Genomic DNA, 22,500 nt, shown 5'->3' with positions numbered 1-22,500 from the left:
GGGCAGCTGTCAGCTTTGGCCGGGCCCAGGACAAAAACATCTGAAATAACCCCCCTTGAAGGGACACTGTGTGAGATTTTTAGTTGTTTATTTCCAGAATTCATGCTGCCCATTCACTAATGTTACCTTTTTCATGAATACTTACCACCACCATCAAATTGTAAGTATTCATTATGACTGGAAAAATTGCACTTTTCATACATGAAAAAAGGGGGGTCTTCTCTATGGTCCGCCATTTTGCATTTCCCAAAATAGCCATTTTTAGCTGTAAAAAGGACTGTACTTGGACCATACTAGAAAATATTTGTTTATTACTTAGTAAACTTTCATGTAAAGATCAAATTTGGCAATAGGGAGCCTGGTTTCAATGAGCAGCATAATTGCAGTACCTTTTGTGACCATTTCCTGCACAGTGTCCCTTTAAACATACAGTATACAATGTAACGAGGGCTCGTTTCTGGGCCCCCTCTGTCCCTGGGCCCGGGACAACTGACCCCTTTGGCCAGGGACAACTGACCCCTGACTCCCTACTCCGGAGGGGGAGTGACGGCTTCCCAAAAGGCATGCACTACACAGCATGGGAACCAGACTGCCTCCCCCTCCCAAAAAGATGGAAGATCCATAACCGTGTTTGACACAACTTGGACAACACTTCCATAGTGCAGAGCATCACTCGCACAGCACTTTGATTGTGTTGAACATCACTTGGACAACAGTTTCACAGTGTTTACGTCAAAAGAATCCATCTGCTTGATGATAAAACTGTTAGGTGCAGCATAATATTGACTCCATAACCCCTTGTGACTATACTATACTATACATCTTGCAATGTCCCACAAAGAATGTATGTACTGTACGCAGGGCTCGAAATGAACTTTTTTCCATCACCAGCTAAAATGGCTCATAGATAGATGTCAATCGTACTAGCCAAACACACACTCCCTGACGGGTCAAAGCGACTAGTAAGTTGGCCTTTTCTACCAGACAAACTCACATTTCACCGGCATTTGGTCAGTGTTTATTAAGCCCTGTATATACTACGTAAATAAATATGTACATGAATAAAAGCATCACCACACTCTGAGTGTCCATAGTGTTATTACATTCAAAGACAGTTTTCTCATGTTCAGAGACTCCTCTATGCCTTTGAAGGGAGGAGCCCAGTCAACATGACTCTCTTAGCTGTGCTCTTCCAGTCATGTCTACTTTATTATCAGTTTCTTCATATGCACAGGTCATACAAGGAAATTGAAATTGCGTTTCTCTTCTGTCCCATATAAAAGGACATGATGGACACACACAGGAGTGACGTTCAAAAAGACACACATTGAAGTGCAAAACAGGACTCTTGGAGTGGAGTGGGGGTTGCACAGCTCAATCAAGTCATCGTCACCTTCTTCTCTCTCTCTCCATCGTCGTCGTCATCATCATCATCATCATCATCATGATAATAACATCCGTCTCTCTGACTCTCCCTTACCTTTTCTTGATCTTTCGCTTTCACCTTTTGCCTACTTCTTTGTTTCCGTCTTTCACCCTCTCTCATTTCATTCTCTGTCACTCTCTCTCATTCATCATCATCATCATCATCATCTCTCTCTCTCTCTCCTCCCATCACTCCTTCCAGCCCCCCCACCCCCACCCCCCCGCTCCATACCTGCACCCCCGCCACCTCTCCCACAGGCGAAGACATTACTCCAAGTCCAGGCTGAGGCTCCACCACCAGCCTAGTCTTCACCCATCCCATCCCATCCCTGTCTGCCTCTCTCCTAGAGAATGGGATGCCAGCCACCATTACAAGTGACATTAAAGTGACTAAAAACATTTGTTTGGAAACTTTCCATCGCGTGTTTGTTCACCAAATGTGAGCTGCTGTTGTCACACGCGTGCGCACGCACACAAAGACAAAGACACAGACACAGGCGCGAACACGCACGCGCGCACACACACACACACACACACACACACACACACACACACACACACACACGCACACACATGCACACATCCCTACTTTTTCCAAAACCGTGAGTCATGGACGGCACAGTCCATTTTATGTTGTGGGTCAGGCAGTAATTTGCTGGCCGGATGGCGGTGATGGCTGATGGCTTTTTTATGTTCTGTTGAATATTAAGAACGTGTTTTTTTCTTTGCTTTGTTTTTTTGGTTTTGTTGTTTGCCAGTCGGACAAGTCACACATGACAACTGTGTGTATTCTGCTTTGCTTTACCAGGGATCGGGTTCCATTTAGGCCAAAGTGACCGCGTCTCCCTTGAGTGTTAAGCAAACCTTAAACTATCGGATCATGAAAAGGATCGTATTTTATAACAAATGATTTTAGGCTGGCTGTTGATTGTACAACACCTCCTTTGTGCTGTGGCCAAGCCTCGTAAAAACACTGCCTTTGAAATTTCAAACAGTGTTCTGAACAAAACAATGTTCTGATTTCAGATCAAACTGATTGTGAAATTGTTGAACTGTTGAATTTTTGAGTATGTCAAAAGCACAAGGATTTGAAAAAAAAAATAACCACTGCTCAGGGCATATTAAATTCCGCACTGTTTTCCGAATTTAGGTGAGGGGTGCCAGCAATCCAGACCATGAATGATTTGATTTGTTTTGTACATAGAACATATTCAGCGTATTGATGATATTCATTAATGACTTCCAGTGATGGTAAAGGCAACATGACATGATCAAAGCTTGTGGTGTTGCCATCCGCTCGTACCACGAATTAGAATCCTCGAGCAGCATCAAGGTTGGTTGTTCCCATCGCCCCCACTGTGACTTAAGAGTACCGCCTCGCTCTGCTAAATCTGTTTTCTGGCATATCCTGACTCCTGACTGTATCCAGACAGCCTGCTTTCAAGTCCGAACCACATTAAAAAGCACTTCTCGCGAAATCCTACACAACCCACACATTTGGAGGTGGTTACAAAAAAAAACGCCGACTGCCAGTGGATTCTTACCGATGCGCTTGGGTTCACACGCCACAAATGTACTTCAAAGTGCATCAAAATGGAGATGCTGAGCCCGTGATGAGTGACAGAATTCTCGGTATGCCATGCTGCTACCGACAGAGCAGAAAAACACTTATTGATTTACTGTATTATATGCCTCTATTGTTTTGGAAAGAGGGAGGCATCGTACACTTCTGAATCCGCCATCACTCTACTCACAGCACATCCCATGACTACTGATTGCCTACATTGTCTGCTCTACTACACCACAGTGGCCCAAGCAGACGGCTGCAGAGAGCTAGGAAGCAAGCCGGTGGTGTTTGGCGGAGACACATAGCTGGCCCTATGATCAATTGCAAATGGCCATGCCAGACGGTGGCCTGTTTTTTTTTTAAAAAAAGATCTAATTTTGAGACAGAAATCTGATTTGCAAGCCGTCTGAGCATGGTGTTAAAAAATAACCCTTGTCTGTGTGGTGACGTCGCTGAGGCTGACATTTCCATCTGCAAGTAACAATTTAAGTGGTGTGTGTTAGTGCCGAGGTGCCTTGTCTCTCTTTCACTCCTTCTTTATACCTTTGAATGTGTGTCTTGCTGCTTCAATGCATCTTTAGAATTTGGAATATTCTGCAAAAGAACGGCATGTTCAACAATGCAAAATTCTATTCCAAACAGCTATTCCATATTGTATTCTATGGAGCCCAGAATTCTTTAAAACTTCCATCTTTCCAACATTCCAATGACAGCCGCTGCGCATCTAGCCTGCGCGTCATCTCCATCGCACATCTTTCTTCCTGTTCCATTTACGTAAAGCTTTTGGATCCGAGTGCAAAAACACAGAAGGAGCTCGTGAGGATAGAGCCCAGGACTTGACGTTTGAGCCCAAGGTTTGACGTTAGAGCAAAGGCCATCTTGTGATCATTTCTCAAATCTCAGCTTGGATCAGGACTAACTTCCCAGCAGAAACTGGCCATGCTGAGAGCAAGAATGGAGGGGAAAAAAGAGGACTGCTGACGCTTCTGCTCTGCATATGTCCACTGTGGCCAAAGTCATGATGTTTCCCAAGTGTCCACCATGGACCAAACTGGCCCTTTATCAACTTTCAATATTCTTTACAGTCCTTTCGGAAAAAAAAGACTTGAGTCCATTCCCGTCAAACAACTACGTAAACTAGGGCAAAATGTGTCCATATGTTCATCTTTTATTAAGCACATGTAGAATATTCAGATTTTTAGCGTCTGCCATGTAGTCTAGGGTTGGTTACGTATTCACCAGTGCAAAGAATAAAAGTTTGAAAATGTATCATCTAATGTGGTTTATTTGAAGCAGAAATGAAATAAAAAATAATTGCCTGCAACTACCCAGGAGCCCATGTGCTGGCTTTGATTCCAACTTATTTTTCATAGCAAAAGCCTAAAAAATATGATTAAAAAGCTCAGCATTGACCACTGTGGAGTAAACAGGCCATATTTTCACCCAACCCAGACAGCACAGACAACAGACAACAGCACAGCGAACCCACATCCGCAACTGACAATGCTAATTACAAAGAAGGTCCATTCAGAGATTTCCCATAACAGACGTTATAATAACGATAAATCAAAATGATTTCATATCTTAAATGACCATTATTTTGTTACTTTGTCAATAAAGGCATGCGGTGCTGACAGGAGGGAAACCTGATTAAACGAGAAAGAGAGGAAGGAGGGGAGAGAGAGAGAGAGAGAGAGAGAGAGAGAGAGAGAGAGAGAGAGAGAGAGAGAGAGAGAGAGAGAGAGAGAGGAAAGAGAGAGAAGGAAAGAGAGAGAAACAGAGAGAGAGAGAGAAAAAAAGAGTCTTTACCTCCAAGTTCCTTCACATTTAATATGGCGTTCTGAAATGGCACGGCTTTGATGCTGAACCCTGGGGGATGAAAAGATTCAAGATTATGAACTCGGTAATGCAGTAAATGTCTCAAATATTAACAATAAATCGCAATCCAATCCATCACGGACTTGGCTAAAAGGCTATCAGATACAAACTTCTCTGGCACCAAGGGATGAAGGGCTAGCATGACTGTTGATGTCTCGGACAAAACCAACCAAACAAACAAAAAAACAAAACAAACCCCAAGAGTCGAATGTCTTATACGTAGGGCTGCAGCAGAAAAAATACTGGGCCTGAGCTGAGCAGCAAGCCTCCAAGGGAATCAATCTGTCTGTTCATCACATTTTAATATGGCCTCTCCAAATGAGCTCTGACAAAATGGCATGTGTTTATGTATTTAAGGATATGCAACAGGGTGTACAGTGTGTCACAGAAGTGCGTACACCCCTCACATTTCTGCAGATTTGACAGGATTCATGCCGCCCCAAAGCATGTCAGCCCCACTGGCCATGCTTGATTTTAAGCATGGGACACTTTTCTTTGTATTACTCACTTGGCTACCACCACACATGCTTGACACCATCTAAAACAAATGTGTTTATCCCTGTGTTTGTCTCTGATGAGTTCAAGATGAACACATTTGCTTTAGATGGTGTCCAAGTGGTAACCAAGTGATTTGTACAAATAAAAGTGTCCCATGCTTTGAGTCAAGCAGTGGGACTGACATGGTTTGGGGCTGCATGACCATTGGGAAGCTGTTCTGACATCATCTATGAGTGAATTCTTGCCATTCACATTTTTTTTGTGGACATACTTTTTAAACCTACATAAAATACATGATGCAATGCAATGCCCAATACAAAAATGTCAATTTCCCAAAATCTTCCAAAATAGATATGCATCATTTTCCAACGAAGCTCTTCATTTCTTTAAAGTGTTGTCACATGAACAGTCATACTTATACCTATTACAAATCTGCAGAAAAGTGGGGGGGTGTACTGACTTCTGTGATACACTGTAGCTTTGGATGTGTCAGTGTTTGTGTTTGTGTGTGTGTGTGTGTGTACTGTGCAGCTGTGATAAGCAGTTGGCTGGAGTCGCTGATATGTAAACAAGCGTGTGTAAGCTGTCAGCACTATGGGTGTGTATGTGTCTGTACGGTAAGCACAAAGCCAGGTGTGTGTGAGAGGTTGTATCTGTATGTGTCAATGTCTGTATGAGTGTCTGTGTATATTTGCATGAATGTACATGGAGGGTTGGGCTGCCTTGCCTTACCTTACACGAATGTGTGCAATGTATGTGCCGTGTGAGTGTACGAATGTGTGTGTGTGTGTGTGTGTGTGTGTGTGTGTGTGTGTGTGTGTGTGTGTGTGTGTGTGTGTGTGTGTGTGTGTGTGTGTGTGTGTGTGTGTGTGTGTGTGTGTGTGTGTGTGTGTGTCTGTATAACTGACCTGTGGTGGGGATAATGTTGTCTGTGGCCTCGTTGCAGAGTCTGGAGAGCAGGCTGGTCTTCCCTGAGCCGGTCAGGCCGATACACACCACGTCATACTCCGGACGAGGAGCGGGGGGTCCTTTACAGCACAACGTCCGAAAACACTGCAGAGAGGGGGCACAGGAGAGAGAGAGAGAGAGAGAGAGAGAGAGAGAGAGAGAGAGATGAAGAGTGTGAGCGACTGAGCGCACATCTGCACTGAGAAAACAATTGACATGTGATGTCTAGGGATGCATCAATACCAATATTGGTCCGATACCTACTCATTATACTCATAATCGTACTCATCAAACACTTGCCGAAACCAGGCACAGATACAACTATTGAACAAAACAATGCAACATCTCGTGACGTTCCACTGACTTGAAAACAGAATGGGGAAAAAAGTGCCTCCTCATACAGTTTGTGCATTTACTAAAATCTAAATATCCATGGAAATGGACAATAAAACAAATACCGGTATCCAAGGTGAAACAAACAAGGCTGTGCATTTACTTTGATTGTATGTTGGGGGTACAAGTATCGATATTGGTACTCGGTATCGGCAAGTACAGAAATGTATGCACTCGTACAGTACTGGTATCGGTTTTCAAAAAAAGTGGTACTGTGCATCCCGAATAATGTCACTGACCACGTGTGGACTTTCCTACAGGTCACACATGCACATTACAAGGCGACAACGAAAAATGGATGGACATATTTGTCATGACAAAGCAGATTTTCTGCTCTTCTCTTTGCTGTGGTCGAGATTCAAGGAGGAATGAACTGACGAGAAGCTAGCCACTGCCAAGAAACAACAGCAGCCAGAAAAGAGGAGAGAGAAGGAGAGAAAAAGGCAGAGAAAGAAAGAGAGAAAGAGATAAAGCAAAGAGAGAGAGAGAGAGAGAGGGGCAAAGAAAGAGAGAAAGCAAGAAAAAGAGAGAGAAAGAAAGAAATAGAGAGAGAGTGAGAAAGAAAGAGAGAGGGAGATAAAGAAAGAGAGAGTCAGAGAGAGAGACAGAGAGTCAGAAAGAAAGAGAGAGAGAAAGAGAGAAGGAGAGAGCGAGCGGCGTGTGTGTTGTGTGTGCTGTGCGCACATCTGCATTGAGATGGAGGAGAAGGACGTCTCGGTCCCATCTGCTGCCCCATCTGGATTCAGGAAAGTTACACCACAATCTCTCATTGCAATCAGATGACTGCTGATGTGACCAGAGAGGAGCAGAGCTCTGCTGCCGCGGCACTGTAGTGGAGAGTACGTACGCATGTACACCAGATAGGGCTAAGGGATAAGGCTACGCTACACGGTAGTGACAGACCTCTCTCGCTCATGAAGACATGACAATAACGCTGTGAGAGTCGTAGAGGAAACACAGCACAGCTCCCAATCTCCCGCTAGACTATGGAGAAAATATATGACTTTCCAACAAAGTAAACTCTCTCTCTCTCTCCCTCCCTCTCTCTCTATCTCCCATGCACACACACACACAATCTCTCTCTCTCACACACATACACACACAACACACTCATATGCACACATGTACCCTCTCTCTCTTGCTCTCTCTCTCACACACACACGCACACACACACGCACTCCCACACACACGTGCAATGGCAGAGTGGTCTTGCTGTTCACATTTGCAAGTCGGCCGGACCAAGGACACCATGAAACGGTCCCTCGGAGCCCCCTAGCAGATCAAAGGATGGGAGTCTGAAGAGAGACAAGGGAGATCAAAGTGGTGCTGTGCTGGGGCCCCCCATTGAAGTGCCTCTGCCTCTGCCTCTGCCTCTGTCCCCGCCTGTGCCATATACGTACATCGTACATGCATATGATGGGATAGGATGGGAGCAAGGCCTAGGCCCAAGTCTGCATGCATGTGTGCTTTGTTTTTCCAAGCGGGTATTGTCAGTCTCCGTGTGCATGTGTGTGTGTGTGTGTGTGTGTGTGTGTGTGTGTGTGTGTGTGTGTGTGTGTGTGTGTGTGTGTATGTGTGTGTGTGTATACGTGCACATACAGTGTGTGTATACGTGCACATACAGTACATGTGTGTGTGTGTGTGTGTGTGTGTGTGTGTGTGTGTGTGTGTGTGTGTGTGTGTGTGTGTGTGTGTGTGTGTGTGTGTGTGTGTGTGTGTGTGTGTGTGTGTGTGTGTGTGTGTGTGTGTGTGTGTACGCAGGCATTTCAATGCACACATGGAGACATATGTGTGCATATGAGTGAGTATGTGTGTGTCATGGTTGGGGCCTCTCTTCAGTAAAAACAGATCTCACTGGATAATATTTAACATGTTTTGACTCCAAGCAACATCGCAGTGAGGGGCCTTTTCCCCCCTCCCAAACCCATCCACCCCAACCTCCCCACCGCCCCACAATACTCAGTCACAAATCCCACCACAAAACATAAATACAGCCCCACATCCATACCCCACCCCCCAACACACACACACACACACTCAAGCTCCCTCACATACCAGACATCTAGTCATTACAGTACATTATATTGCATTACACTTACATTGCATTACAAAGCCACTTACAATTATGTTACAGGGTATTGGTTACAGTCCCTGCAGCAATGTGGGGTTAGGTGCCTTGCTCAAGGGCACTTCAGTCATGGATGGAGGTGTAGGGACTCGGGAGCAACAAGGATGGGATTCGAACCAGCAACCCTCTGAGCTCTCTGATTAAGTCCACCTGCCTAACCATTAGGCCACGGCTGCTTCCAGACCAAATCAACCTAATAAACTCTCACACTTAAAGGGCAACTCCTGCCAATTTCAATGTGCTGTTGTATTGCTCACGCAACCCTTGACTTGTCAGTACCCAGTGACGCCGCAGTTTTTGTCCCAGCCCTTTCCGAGATATGAGCTATTCTAATGGGGGCAACTTTTGTTTACATTTGAAAAAAATGAGCATGGGCCTACTCCAAACATTTTCCCAAAAGGTATCGCTGTTTGCTAGCTGTCTGCTGATGTTGCATAACGTTTGGATGTTTTTGGGAATAAATAAAAATGTTTTTTTTTAATGTAAACAAAAGTTGCCCCCATTAGAATAGCTCATTAGACGGTGGCGTCACCGGGTACTGAGAAGTCAAGGGTAGCGTGAGCAATACATTGAATACGTGAGCAGCACATTGAAATTGGCAGGAGTTGCCCTTTAACCTCTTGCTCAAGGGCACTCCAGCCATGGATGGAGGTGGTGTAGGGAGTTAGGGCTGGGATTTGAACCTGCAACCCTCTGATCTCTCTGATGAAGTCCACCTACACACGGCTGCCTCCAAAGCAAAGCAAAGCAACCTCCCAAACCCTCCTCTAGTCTAAATAGAGTAAGACAGGTCCTGAGGAGGATCAGCAGGTATATCCAGCGTCTTGAAGCCCAGTGTTTCCCGAACTTAGGGTCAGGACCCCTGACGAAGGTACTGCAGGGGAGTCGAGTAGAAAGCAGTTCTACCGTTCGCAGATAGCCTTGAACGCTGTAGGCCTATATGCTTTCATATAATATAACCATTCCACAAACTTGGCAGTAACAACATTCACTTTAGGTAAGGGGTGGGGTTACAAAAATATTCTTGGGGTCCAAAAGAAGCTCCCAGGGGAAAAAAAAGGTAGCCATTGCTTTAAGCCGTGAATTCCTTATGCGAGGCCACGGCAATAACTCCTCGCGGTTAGTCCAGAGATGGAGGGTGTGAGAGGGCTGGGGCGGACAGGCGGGCGCATACGGACTAAGGCTAAGCACCGTAGGCGGTAGTGGGATCATCGTGGCGAAAGAAAGGAGACATTAAGGAGAGGAGGCATTAAGGCCTGGGATTTGTCAGGGCTGTGAAAATATCCACAAATGGTTATTCTTGCGGATGGCAGCCTTTCAAATAATCATCTCGGCTGACTAATGTGGAATGTCCTCCGCTCCTTATACCCAGGCCTCCAACACAGCCTCCGCCTGGCTAACGGACAGACTGGCTGGAGGTATAGACTTTCCTGTGGGGGGCTGCGGGGGCATTCGAAGGGTCGTTTCCTCCACACACCATCAAACCACACACACACACACACACACACACACACACACACACACACACACACACACACACACACACACACACACACACACACACACACACACACACACACACACACACACACACAAGTTACACTCAGACACAAACACAAACCAGACACAGACACACAGACACACAGACACAGACCCCCTGGGCAAAACAGTTTTTTCCTCTTTCTCAAAGACAAATGGCGGGATAGTTTCAAGACACAGCATGCCATGCACCAGTTTGTCAGCCTTGATCTATGTCTTATGGAGCTGGTTGGTAACTTCTGGTACCATCCCATCTCATGACGGATGGGATTGTGATGAACTCTAGCCACAGGAAGAGAAGACACACACACACACACACACACACACACGCACGCACACACACGTCAAACTTACTGACTACCACACCGCGCACTGCACAGTTTTTCACAACGGTTTGGCATATCATAACAGGAAAAAAAAACATTAACAAAAACATTTCCAGAATATGACAATTTTCCATTCAGTTAGCATTCATCAGTACCAGCTCTTAATACAAACCGTTTCCCCCCTAAAATATTTTCTGATTTTTTTGTGTTTGCTAATTTTAGGCCAATGTGGCAACACTGAACGACTTCACAACGCTTCTTTGAGGATGTGCTAACATTTGGCAATGATCAGCAAAGACAAATATAAAATGCCCTTCACTTCCTGATTCTGATTAAACGACACGTGGACCATGACATTTCTGACAGACAGCAAGAAAAAAAAGAAATATGACTTCAGTGGGCATTTTACAAGGCACTATTCATTGGCATTTCCCCCTTGAGTTTTACTGTTCAGGTGATCACCTTAACAACGCATCGACAACAGCACAAACATCTCAATCCACCTTGACAACACATCCTCTCCTGCTTCAGACTTGGCCCAATAAAACAGTACAGCAGTACCGAGTGGGTTTTTTTTGTCTTTGCTCAGTGCTCACCCTACAGGTGGGAGGTGGAACTGCGTTTCCTAGTTGACTACAGACTAGGGATGTTCCACTCCTCCAAACTCACTGGGTACATTCCAATCATCGAATCTCCCTATCCTGGACCTGTGCTTATGTCCACACACTTCGCTGACGCCCCTATGTCAGTCTAGTGACAACAATTTTGGGGGGACTTTTCCCCATTCAACATCCCGATGCAAATGAGAAAATTACCTTTGAATGGCACTTGTGCGAGATATTGAAGTAACCTTCTGTCGTCAATGACGTCTTGCGAGGTCATCACGAGGTCGCAAGCACAAGGGAGGACGGGAGTAACGATAATGAAAGACCCCCACTCAGTGCAGAATACAGGTGATGGCGGGCGGCAAAGCGAATTGAGAAGTGCTAAAATTCTACTTGGTTACAATTTCATGAGCCACTGAGTTTTGAAAGGACTAGCCTGTGTGTGTTGGAGTGGTGCACTTCACCATTACCCTGCAGCTTCCCAGACATCATAACCGACATTACTCAAAAAGGTGTACGTGCCAACAGACATTTCTTTTCATATTTCTTTTTACATTGCATTGCATTTAGCAGACCTGCGCTTTTGACCAAAGCGACTTACAAGGAGGACATTCAAGCAAGTACAGAGTGTGGGGTCAGTACAACGTACAGCAGTATTCAACAGATAGAGAGCAGAAAAAAGTGGAGGACTTGTGAAATGTCGTGCAGGTTAGTACCCATGATTAGAGGTGAGTAGAATTAGTGATGTTATGAAGGGAAGCCCTCTTGGAAGCTTCTTGAAGGAACTCTTGTAGCAACTGGTAGCTTATTCTTTATTTCATATCTTATTGCATGTTACAGTACAACCAAAGCCACAACTAGACAACTTGCGGCTCTAAATAATGTGTAATAGTTGGATAATAAGATAAGAATAATGTGTAATGAATAATAGGAATAAACTGCACGCTGAGCACTAAAAAAAGGGGCAGCCATTGCCAAGGACAAACTACTTTACAGTTGCAAAACAGTTCAGTTCTGCTAAAATTAGGAAACATCCTTTGGCTTGCCCAACAAGTCAAAAAAGGACTCTCCCTGCTCGTCCAACTTTTGGTGTGGGTTGTCCTCATCTGAAGAATTGTGCAAGGTGAGCTTCCTCAAATAATGCAGTGTCTCTGTGGTAACTTGGCCGCATCAGCTAAGATATAAGCTTAGGCCTAATGCCCAAGAGGAAACAATATACCTACAGTGTAGTATATGACTTATGACTCCTATGACTTTTATTGAATTGTATTATTTGACATAAAATAAAACTTTTCTGAATGAATGAATGAATTAAAAATTCCATGTCAATCAACTGAAAAGTAAAGCGAAACAAGAAGTGTGTTAAGGAATTGTTTGCAGACACTGCCCTCTAGTGAGAAAGTCAGAACCGTTCTCCTGAGGAGAGGAGCTGAAACTGTCATACAGTCATAGGACAAGATGCTATCAGGGACGGAGGATGACTGCATGGGCCTCTGGGCCAGACAACAGGAAAGGGCCCCCTTGAGTGCTGCGAGTTTACAAAAGGATTCAGGGTTTCAGGCCAGGTGTTAGAGACCCTATGTTGTTGGTAGGGTGACCATGTCCGTGGCAGGAAAAAGGAGGACATATTTTGGGACAGGGGGGTTTGGGGATCCTCCCCCAAGAAAATTAGCGTTTCTTAGATGCAATTTCATGCATTTTAATGCATTTTTGTCCGGCTTAATGCTGTGCCTTATGCCGGACAAGGCTCTGAAAAGCAGGACGGTCCCCTAAAGGAGGACGTCTGGCCACCCTATGTTGTTGGGGGGTCGAAAATCTGAAAACACAGTGGTTGAAAGTGACTTTAACACAACATGAAAAGGGTCAAATAGAGCATTGGCCTTCAGGGCCCCTGGGTCTTGGCCCAGTAGTCCAATGCAGTAATCCATTCTTGGCTGTGATCAGGACTATTTAAATCCTCCCAGAGTGATGAGAGAGCAGGGCTGGTTGGTCACTGTGTGTCTGATTGCACCCTCTAGTGGCAATGTTGTGGAACTGAACACACGGTCATGGTGTGATATTGGCTTGTTGCCTTTCCCAAACTGATGACTCCTCCCAAGGGATGTAGTGTTATCACTTGTGGAATAGATAGCAGAACGCTGGGAAGAGCAGTTTATTGTAAACATAATTAGTGGTCGACTATAATAACATTGAGATTGTCCAAGGAATTTTAACACTGTGCAATGAACTAGACACGTTTTTTGACCCGCTGGAAGGATACATAACAAGCAATGACAAACAAACAATAGATAGATAACAATTTTCCTCATGCCATGCCATATTTATCTGTCTTGAGACCACAACATCAGCAATATTCCCTCTACAGTGCTGCCCTACAAAAGCAAAAAGGCAGCTCTGCGAAGAGTTCCAAATTGAGTAAAGTTACTTTAAAATCCTCCTGTTGTCCAGCCTAAGTAGTTACATGAGACTGTGTTTTTACTTATTACTGCATTCTATGCAGATCAATCATGGTAATTAACTTTTTTTTTTGGGGGGTGGGGGGGGGTGTTGCCTTTATTTGTGACAGGACAGTGGAGGAGAGACAGGAAATGAGTGGGGAAAGAGAGACAGGGAAGGATCGACAAATGACCCGAGCCAGATTCGAATCCGAGTCGCCGGTGTAGTAACCCAGTGCCCTACCGTTTAACTTAATATTGTGATATCGGCGTCATTAAAATCAAAATAACAAATTTTCGACAACAGTGCAGTTACTGCCTTTTTGCTTTGAAGAGCAGAGTGAGGTCAAAGTAGCCTGATTATCATCGCCGTTCAGAAATCTCCGAGAAACAATGAACATTTCCCAAACGGCATGGTTGACCTGTCTCCCTTGGTCTGCTTATGGTTGTTTGCTCACCGACAAAGTGAGAGGAGTTCCCATATTTGCGGGAACTCAGAATGTACTTGACCTGACTAGTTGCAACGCTGAAAGTGTTGCATGTAGGAGGGTACAGCCTGGCTAAGGTCAAAGGGTACATGGCTTGGCCACCCATTCTCTCCAGTCTGTGGTGACATTGCCAAACCTGTTGTACCATGTTGACAAAACAAAGTCAGTGTGAGGCAGGGACAAAGGACGCTGGTGGATGGGTGGATGAAATGTCTGCCTGTGCTGTGAGTGACTTTCCAGAGCAGAGGGGTAGACTTTCTTTTTTCCAAAGATTTTTTTGGGGCTTATTCGACTTTATTTGACAGTGAGAGGTGGACAGGAAGCGAATTGGGAGAGAGACGGGGAGGGGTCGGCAAAGACCCGGGCCAGGAATCGAACCCGGGTCAGCCGCATGGCAGGCGAGTGCCCTACCATTTGGCCACGGCAGGGCCGGGACAGACTCTTTCAGACAGGAGAAATTCAGAAATGTACTGTAGACGTTTTACAAGCCCAAGTCTCTTTAACAACTGTACAATGAAATTGCAATTACAGTACATAAACTCTCTTGTTAACTTCAGCTAGCGCCGATACAAAAGGGGTTCCTGCTGTTGATTGGCCCCTTAAAAGGAGAAACAATTTTCTGTGAGCTACAGTGTAGCTTAACTTGCTTGGACTCAATCAAGAGAATTTGGCAGTAGTTGAAAGTCTGCATTTTCCCATTACCACAGAATTTTACTTGCTTCTAAATAGTCTCGGAAAACACATTTTGTTCACAAGAGGGGAAAAGCAGTTACATGATCTGCAATACCGCTACTCCAGGCTTTTCTGCAAGCGGCATCATGTTATGACCACTGTAATGAAGTAATCATCATCATAATTATGATTATTATTCATTGTTATATTGTTGTTACTGCTATCATCATTATATCCCCGAAACGCGGAGCGTCGGGGATGTAATGGTTTTGCGTTCACCGCCACGTCCGCCGCCGCGTCCGCGTCCGCCGCCGCATCCGCCGCCGCGTAAGGTCTTTCGTGTTAACGCGATAACTTTTGAACGGATGTTTGGATTTGTCCCAGATTTTTTGGGTGAATGCTCTAGGGCAGGTTCATGAACTGATTCGAATGTGGAGGTCAACACTTTCAAGATGGCTGAATTCAAGATGGCCGAATTTTTGTTTCGCCCATAACTTCTGACTGGGTGGATGGATTTCTCCCAGATTTTGTGTTAATGCTCTAGGGTAGGTTCATGAACTTATTCGAGTTTGGAGGCCAACACTTTCAAAATGGCTGAATTCAAGATGGCCGAATTTTTGTTTGGCTTATAACTTCTGACCAGTCGGATGGATTTGTCCCAGATTTGGTGTGTTAATACTCTAGGGTAGGTTCATGAACTGATGAGTTTGAAGGTCAAAATGGGTTTCAAAATGGCGGAATTTTTATTTGGCCCATAACTTCTGACTGGGTGGATTGATTTGCCCTGTACTACCTTATTTTAACAGTTCACCATTTCAGTGAATCTACCATATTAGGTACAGTGTAACAATATTTAATACCATGTAATACTAGTGTAATACCAGTGTAACAATATGCAATACCAGGTACAGTGTAATAACCAGTGTACAATATTTAATACCATGTAATACTAGTGTAATACCAGTGTAACAATATGCAATACCATGTAATACCACTTACACAAAAATACATGATGTAGTACAAAATTGGTACTGGTGTTACACTGGTATTACATGTTATTAGATATTGTTACAATGGTTATTACACTGTACCTAATAGTGAACCATTAAAGGGGCATTCCACCGGTGGAGACATGAATATGTTACTGAAAGTGGGTCATATTTATAGTAGAATAGTAACATACATTTCTAATTTGGTGCCTTCTTGGCCAAGAAAAGGCAGAAAATGACTTTTTAGTGCTTGTGGATTTGTGACAACAATTCCCATAATGCACTGCGATGCTCAAGTTCCACAGGCCACACCCAGTTATTTGGGACTCTATGCATCATCCCTCCCTCAGCTTGCAGGCAGTGTTGCCAGATTGGGCTGTTTCCCGCCCAATTGGGCTGCTTAGGATGGTCGTGTGCGGGTAAAAATGGCATTTAGCAGAAAAACCCGCCCAATTTTAGCCATAGAAATCAATAGAATTGGGCGGGATTTTGAGCTTCTAGGCTGGTTTTGAGCATTTTTTGGGCTGAAAATCATCAGCCTCATCTGGCAACCCTGCTTGCAGGTGCATCACAGTGGGACAGACATCACTGGAAAGGAGAAGCTGGAGCACACTGCAGCTTAGTTTTCAAGACTTTATTTTGTGCACACATGCGACCAACGTTTCTGTGTTGCTACACCTTCTTCAGAGTCAAATGATAGCAAGAGAGAGACACACATTTCAAGACTTGACATTCACAGGTGATCCTACTTGGTTTGGCTAAATTGGTCTGATCTCATTGCAGGTAATTGACCCCACCCCCCAACACCAGGACAAGATTGTAGACAATTAGACAGCTTGCCAACTTCCCAAAACAAAATAAAAAAGTGAAAAAAAAACAATACACAAAGAACATTGTCAATAAAACCACAGCTACAATTATTACAAGACCACAGCCGCGATGCTGGAACAATTTGTTACAGAGAGCAAGACATATTGTGTTCCTCATTTATGCCCTGAGGCTCCACTGAATTTAGAGTATGAATCCAAAATGCCTTTCTACGAAGCCTCTCTGTCTAATTGTCTGCAATCTTGTCCTGGTGTTGGGGGGTGGGGTCAATTACCTGCAATGAGATGAGACCAATTTAGCCAAACCAAGTGGGATCACCTGTGAATGTCAAGTCTTGAAATGTGTGTCTCTCTCTTGCTATCATTTGACTCTGAAGAAGGTGTAGCAACACCGAAACGTTGGTCGGGTGTGTGCAAAAAATAAAGTCTTGAAAACTAAGCTGCAGTGTGGTCCAGCTTCTCCTTTCCAGCTATGCCAGTGACTTACTGGCATTGTTGCCAGATGAGGCTGATGATTTCCAGCCCAAAAAATGCTCAAAACCCGCCTGGAAGCACTAAATCCCGCCCAATTCTATTGATGTCGATGGGAAAGATTGGGCGAGTTTTCCTGTAAAATGCCATTTTTACCCGCAGACGGCTATCCCAAGCAGCCCAATTGGGTGGGAAACAGCCCAATCTGGCAACACTGCTTACCGGAGCCTCAATGCCAGTGATTTCAAAAGCACTGGGACACTGATCTGTGATAGGTCTGTTAGAGCATTAGGTCCAACCCCCTATGGGCGGGGTTGAAAAGGTGGGAAAAAGGCTTGTAGTCTCAACAGAAATCCACCTCTCTTACACTTCCTATGTCGATGATGCAAAATGACCATTTTTACATCATTGACATAGGAAGTGTTAAGAGATGAATGCGGGTTTCTCCTATCTCAGGGGGAATTGAGAGATTTTTGCAAGACCATTCAAAAGTATGACTGGGTGTCTAGCAATGGAAAGTCTAATGCAAAATGGGTGGAGTGTCCCTTTAAAACAGTGTTACCATTTGCCCCATTTTTTGCTTCATTTTCACAATAGTCATTTGGTTTTAAGCCTATGCACTTCATTGATCTATGTATAGATATTAAATATATTTCTTTAATATTTTGTATTTATCATATACGTTTATGAAAAGGTGGACGGGAGTGGTAGGAATGATGGGGGACTGGAAGCGTTACGTTTCGGGGATATACCTTAAGCCAGGGATGTCAAACTCAGGCCCGGGGGCCAAATTTGGCCCGCGGAGCCATTTTATTTGGCCCGCGAGATCATTTCAAATGTGTATTACAGTTGTCCCACATACAACATTAGTGTATAGCGTAACACGAGTTAAACATGAAATTTGCTGTGTCACAGGATGTGCAGACACATTTTAACTAACAAATATGATGGGAAAGAGTGTATGTGAAATTTAAACTCAAGTATGAACATGCATGCACTATTTTAGTCCATTTTTAAAAAGTAATGGTTGAATTCGGCCCGCGACTTTGTTCCAGATTTTGATTTTGGCCCTCGGTCAATTTGAGTTTGACACCCCTGCCTTAAGCAGTCGAAGGCGACTGCACAGGCAGTCTAGTTATTGTTGTTGTTATTGAAAACATACAAAATAAAAGATTAATCATTGAATACAATGAATTTTCAGAGTTCCATTAGCAGCAGCAGCATCCTTAAGTGCTGTTTCCACGTAGCAGGATATTTTTGAATGTGGATATTTTTCTCACCCGTTTAGGTGATAACGCAACATGTGGATAAAAATAAAACTCCTGCAAGGTTTTAACCCCTGAAATGGGATTTTTTTTTTAAAGCCGGATTTTTGATATGTGGATTTTAAAACTCTGGCTACGTGGAGACGGAAGGCCAAAACCAATGCGTTTTCAAAAATGTCCTGCTACGTGGAAACAGCACCTAAGAGAGTGGTGTCCCAGGCCCACTGACTAGACCACACATGAGCCTCTAAGCTACTCCACACCCCTGCTTTGCCTGCACGGGCCACGGGGTCACAACATGGAGGTCTGGGGCCTGGAGGTTACATTACAAACCAAAATACTGAGGCTTAAAACACTCCACACAAGCAAGCTTACATATAGCGTAACAACATTTACGAGGGACTGCAAGGCGCTATAAAGGCTGCTTTTTCTGCGGTCACAGTATCACAGCTGTCTTGAGATTGCGTAATTTAGATCTTCGTTTGCACTCCTGTGGTATGCATCCCATTCGCCATGCCAGTGTACAACTGTAAGTTATTTCGGTTACTGTTGGACATCTTCAATTCCTTGTGGATGAATACAAGGTCTCCACTCTATCACCCTAATTTGATGTGAACTAGCTTACTGGTTTATGTGGTGAAACTCAGCCCTTCCCTATAATTTCAGGATTGTTTTCTGTAAGGATTTTATGTAACGCATGGGATTTAAACTATTAAAAAAACTCAGAGCATCACACAGCAAGCTGAATTAGAACTTTAAGTTCTAATGCTGTTTAATAAGCAATACCAGAACAGGCATTTCTATATTGCACAAATATCCTCTTCAGTTTACAACGAAAGCATGTGAATAATAAATTGACAGAACAATGAAAAAAAGGTTTGGCGAATAAATACTCAGGTAGTCAAACCCTACTACAGAGATCAAAGTCAACAAAGAGTGTTTGAGCCATGAGCCCTTTTTTATGGGATATTACAACAGGTTAAACCGGTGGGACGAGAACAATTGCTTTCAGTTTTCATGGACAAACACAACACTGAGCTTATTCCTCGAGGCTACAGTTTCACACTCCGATCCCACACTCCCAAAGGTTGCCTTACAGTCCACACCCACTGGCTTGCAAAAGGTGCCCTGAGTGCAAGAGTAAGCAGTGACCCTATCAATCACCAGACTGAACTGGTCCAGTTCACCCACTGACTATAATTTTTCAGATTCGTGGTGGCTACAGTTTCACTCTCAACACAGACTTGACAATAAGAGCACTGGGCCCGCAGGTGGCCAACAAACTCACTGGCTTGCAAAGGTGCTGCAAAAAACACCCACTGACTTGCAAAACCACATAATTAATGGATGAAGTTATCGCATAAGCACTTAAAATAAATAAACTCAAACGATTTGCTTCAGGTTACCTTGCCTTTCTAAATTGTCTCAACTATGAATTATTTATTGATTGTGCTGAAAAGTTGAATCAGTGCAATGAAGCAGTTTAAGTTGAAGCAGTGCAGGGATCTTTTCCTTCGTCCTGTCAATTGAGCATTTCATTCATTTTTCTCTTCCCCACAAAATATGAGTTTTAGGAGTCATGGCTTTCCAGACCAGTCAGGAATGTGTGACCAATGCAAGACCAATACATTCCACCCTCTTTTTCACTCTGCTTAGAGCTCACCCAAACTGCAATGGAAAATGCCCAGGGTTGCATGTAGCCCTTTCCAACCATGTTGGGCAAACAAAAAATTAGTGGGTGTCTTCACACAAACACCATATCATTGAAGATTATCCTGCCCCATGGACAGTGGAGGGTAGTAGGTTTATTATTTGATCAGAGCAACCAGAATATCCAATTGCTGCAAAGGCTGGAAGCTGACAGAGACAGGTCAGTTGTCCCTGGCCCAGGGATCCAGGGGCCCCAAGGTTGGGGCCTCACTACATTGTATGCATTGATTGGGTGGGAGGGGAAAACAAAGCTGTCAGCGGCCCTGCTTGTAAGTACTATAAGCAGGCCAAGTCCCATTCCCCAATATGCAGCAGGTACCGTAATGGTTTACCAAAGCATACTGACCCTATTGGACTGAGTGATCATCTGAGGCAACAAGGGGATGCCTGTTCCATTGGTTTGCATCCTCCAACCATCTTTGTAGTTTAGAAGGTGATGGTCATATTACACTATTGCCACAGCACCTGGTAAGTACACAGTGTAACTTATAGTGCATGGAAGCAACTTGCCATGGGGCCACCCCATTTTACTTCCAGACCATGCAAAAAAATTGAACGAAAGAGAACAGGGTGATTCAAGCTAAATCCTGATTCTGTTTAACACATGCTCTGAATTTCACATATGATAGCAGCGCATTTAATGACTTGGATTTCCAAAGTGGCTGCAATTCAGACATGGAACCCAATTTCCTAAACGTATTTGCCCACAGTTTGGCCAGTAAAAGTTACATAAGCGTGCTGTACCCACAACCCAGACCACACAACGAGGGGACACTATGCTTCACTGGGATGCTTCTGCATCCTCAAACAAACTCTGCAGTACCATAGTGTTTTCATAGTGCATGCAGGTGAAGGCCACACTGCCTTTGCCATGCAGCTTCTGGTACATGTAGGTTAAGGCCACGCTCGGCTGAACGGCACAGGATTGGGCTGGGCTGGGCTGGGCTGGGCTGGGCAGCAGTTGTTTGCCAGCTGGATGCGTCCAACAACAGGAAACAGGAAGCTGGAGCTGACCTCCGACCTCTGATTGATGGCACAAAGGAGGGCAGGAGGGAGGAAGAGACAGGCCTGTCACACAACCAGGCAAGCAAACCAGGCAATTGCCGAGAGTCCACCAGGTAAAATACGCCCCCTATTCTTCTATTCAAATGACAGCAATGCCAACTTTTTGAGTGCGGCAAAACCTCCCTAATAAATTTGATACTGCTATCAAACTCTCTCTGAAGGGGATCCCTCCACCAATAATTTGAAGACAAAAAGAGACTCCAAGTCACTCTTTGCCTAGGGCCCCCAATTACCTTGCAATGGCCCTGGGAATGGGCAGGATAGGGTAGAGGAAACGAGGCCCACCCGCTTCTCTTTTCTCTTTGTGAACTCCCCAGGGACACCTCTGCATTCCATGGCATGGCTGCAGACTGGCTGCCATGTGCAATGCAGGCAGTGGGTTCCTTCCATTAGCCTAACTCCCGTCCTCCCTTGTGCTTGTGGCCTTGCGAACACGTCATTGACAACACAAGTTGTAATTCAATATCTCGCAAAAAACGCAATTCAAAAGGCAATTTTCTCATTTGCAATCGAATGGGGAAAAGTTCCCCAAAAGTTGTTGTGGCTAGGCTGACAGCGGTTAAACATTAACTATTTTGAACAAGGAGGCGCAACGAGAGGCCACAAGCACAGGTGGAGGACGGGAGCTGGGATGCGAGGCAAGACAACATTGATGATCAACGTTTTATTCAATGTCTCACAAAAGCACATTTCAAAAGGTCATTGTCTCATTTTTTTGTTATCAGGATGTTGTTGAATGGGGAGAAAGCCCCCCAAAAGTTGCTCTGCTTAGGCTGACGGCCGAGTTTGTTATCTCCATGGCAGCGAGGCGACACCAAGGCAAGAGGCCACAAGCAAAGGAAAGGGCAGGTGCGGATAAAGAAGAAAGTCACCGGCGCATCAGCAGATAGCTTACGTACCGTTTCATTGGGCAAGTGCTTACCAAATAAATCAGTTTGCCCAATAAAACATTAAATCATCCTGATGTGAAGATGCTCCCGTGACATTCTTCTTTATCTGCCTTTACTGCTCCTTTCCCAGTGACACACCAGATTGTGAAGTGCAGGAGCGCGGGGGATATCTAAGAGGAGGTACTAGGGGCAGCCATGGCCTAATGGTTAAGGAGACGGACTTTAGATCAGAGGGTTACAGGTTTGAATCCCACCCTTCTACTTTGCACTTGAGTAAGGCACCTAACCCCATACTGCTCCAGGCACTGTAACCGATACCCTGTAAGTAACTGGGATAAAAGTGTCAGCTAACTGTAATGTAATGTAATGCAATGATGTAAT

At 44.5% G+C, this 22,500-nt stretch overlaps 1 protein-coding gene across 1 annotated transcript in view; it reads right to left on the bottom strand.

Annotated features, from left to right (window-relative positions):
• arl15b (ADP-ribosylation factor-like 15b) overlaps positions 1 to 22,500 on the bottom strand; it is a 92,041-nt gene that overhangs the window by 54,627 nt on the left and 14,914 nt on the right. Inside the window, exons 2-3 of the mRNA XM_063210485.1 lie at positions 6,277 to 6,421; positions 4,802 to 4,861 (exon numbers count right to left, since the gene is read on the bottom strand). Coding sequence (XP_063066555.1) covers positions 4,802 to 4,861; positions 6,277 to 6,421 — 205 coding nt within the window. The remainder of the gene's footprint in view (positions 1 to 4,801; positions 4,862 to 6,276; positions 6,422 to 22,500) is intronic.

The sequence above is a fragment of the Engraulis encrasicolus genome, chromosome 11 (genome assembly GCF_034702125.1).
Source record: "Engraulis encrasicolus isolate BLACKSEA-1 chromosome 11, IST_EnEncr_1.0, whole genome shotgun sequence".
Lineage (NCBI taxonomy): Eukaryota > Metazoa > Chordata > Actinopteri > Clupeiformes > Engraulidae > Engraulis > Engraulis encrasicolus.
Note: the sequence above shows the minus strand (reverse complement) of the source record. Positions and strands in the feature narration are given on the sequence as shown.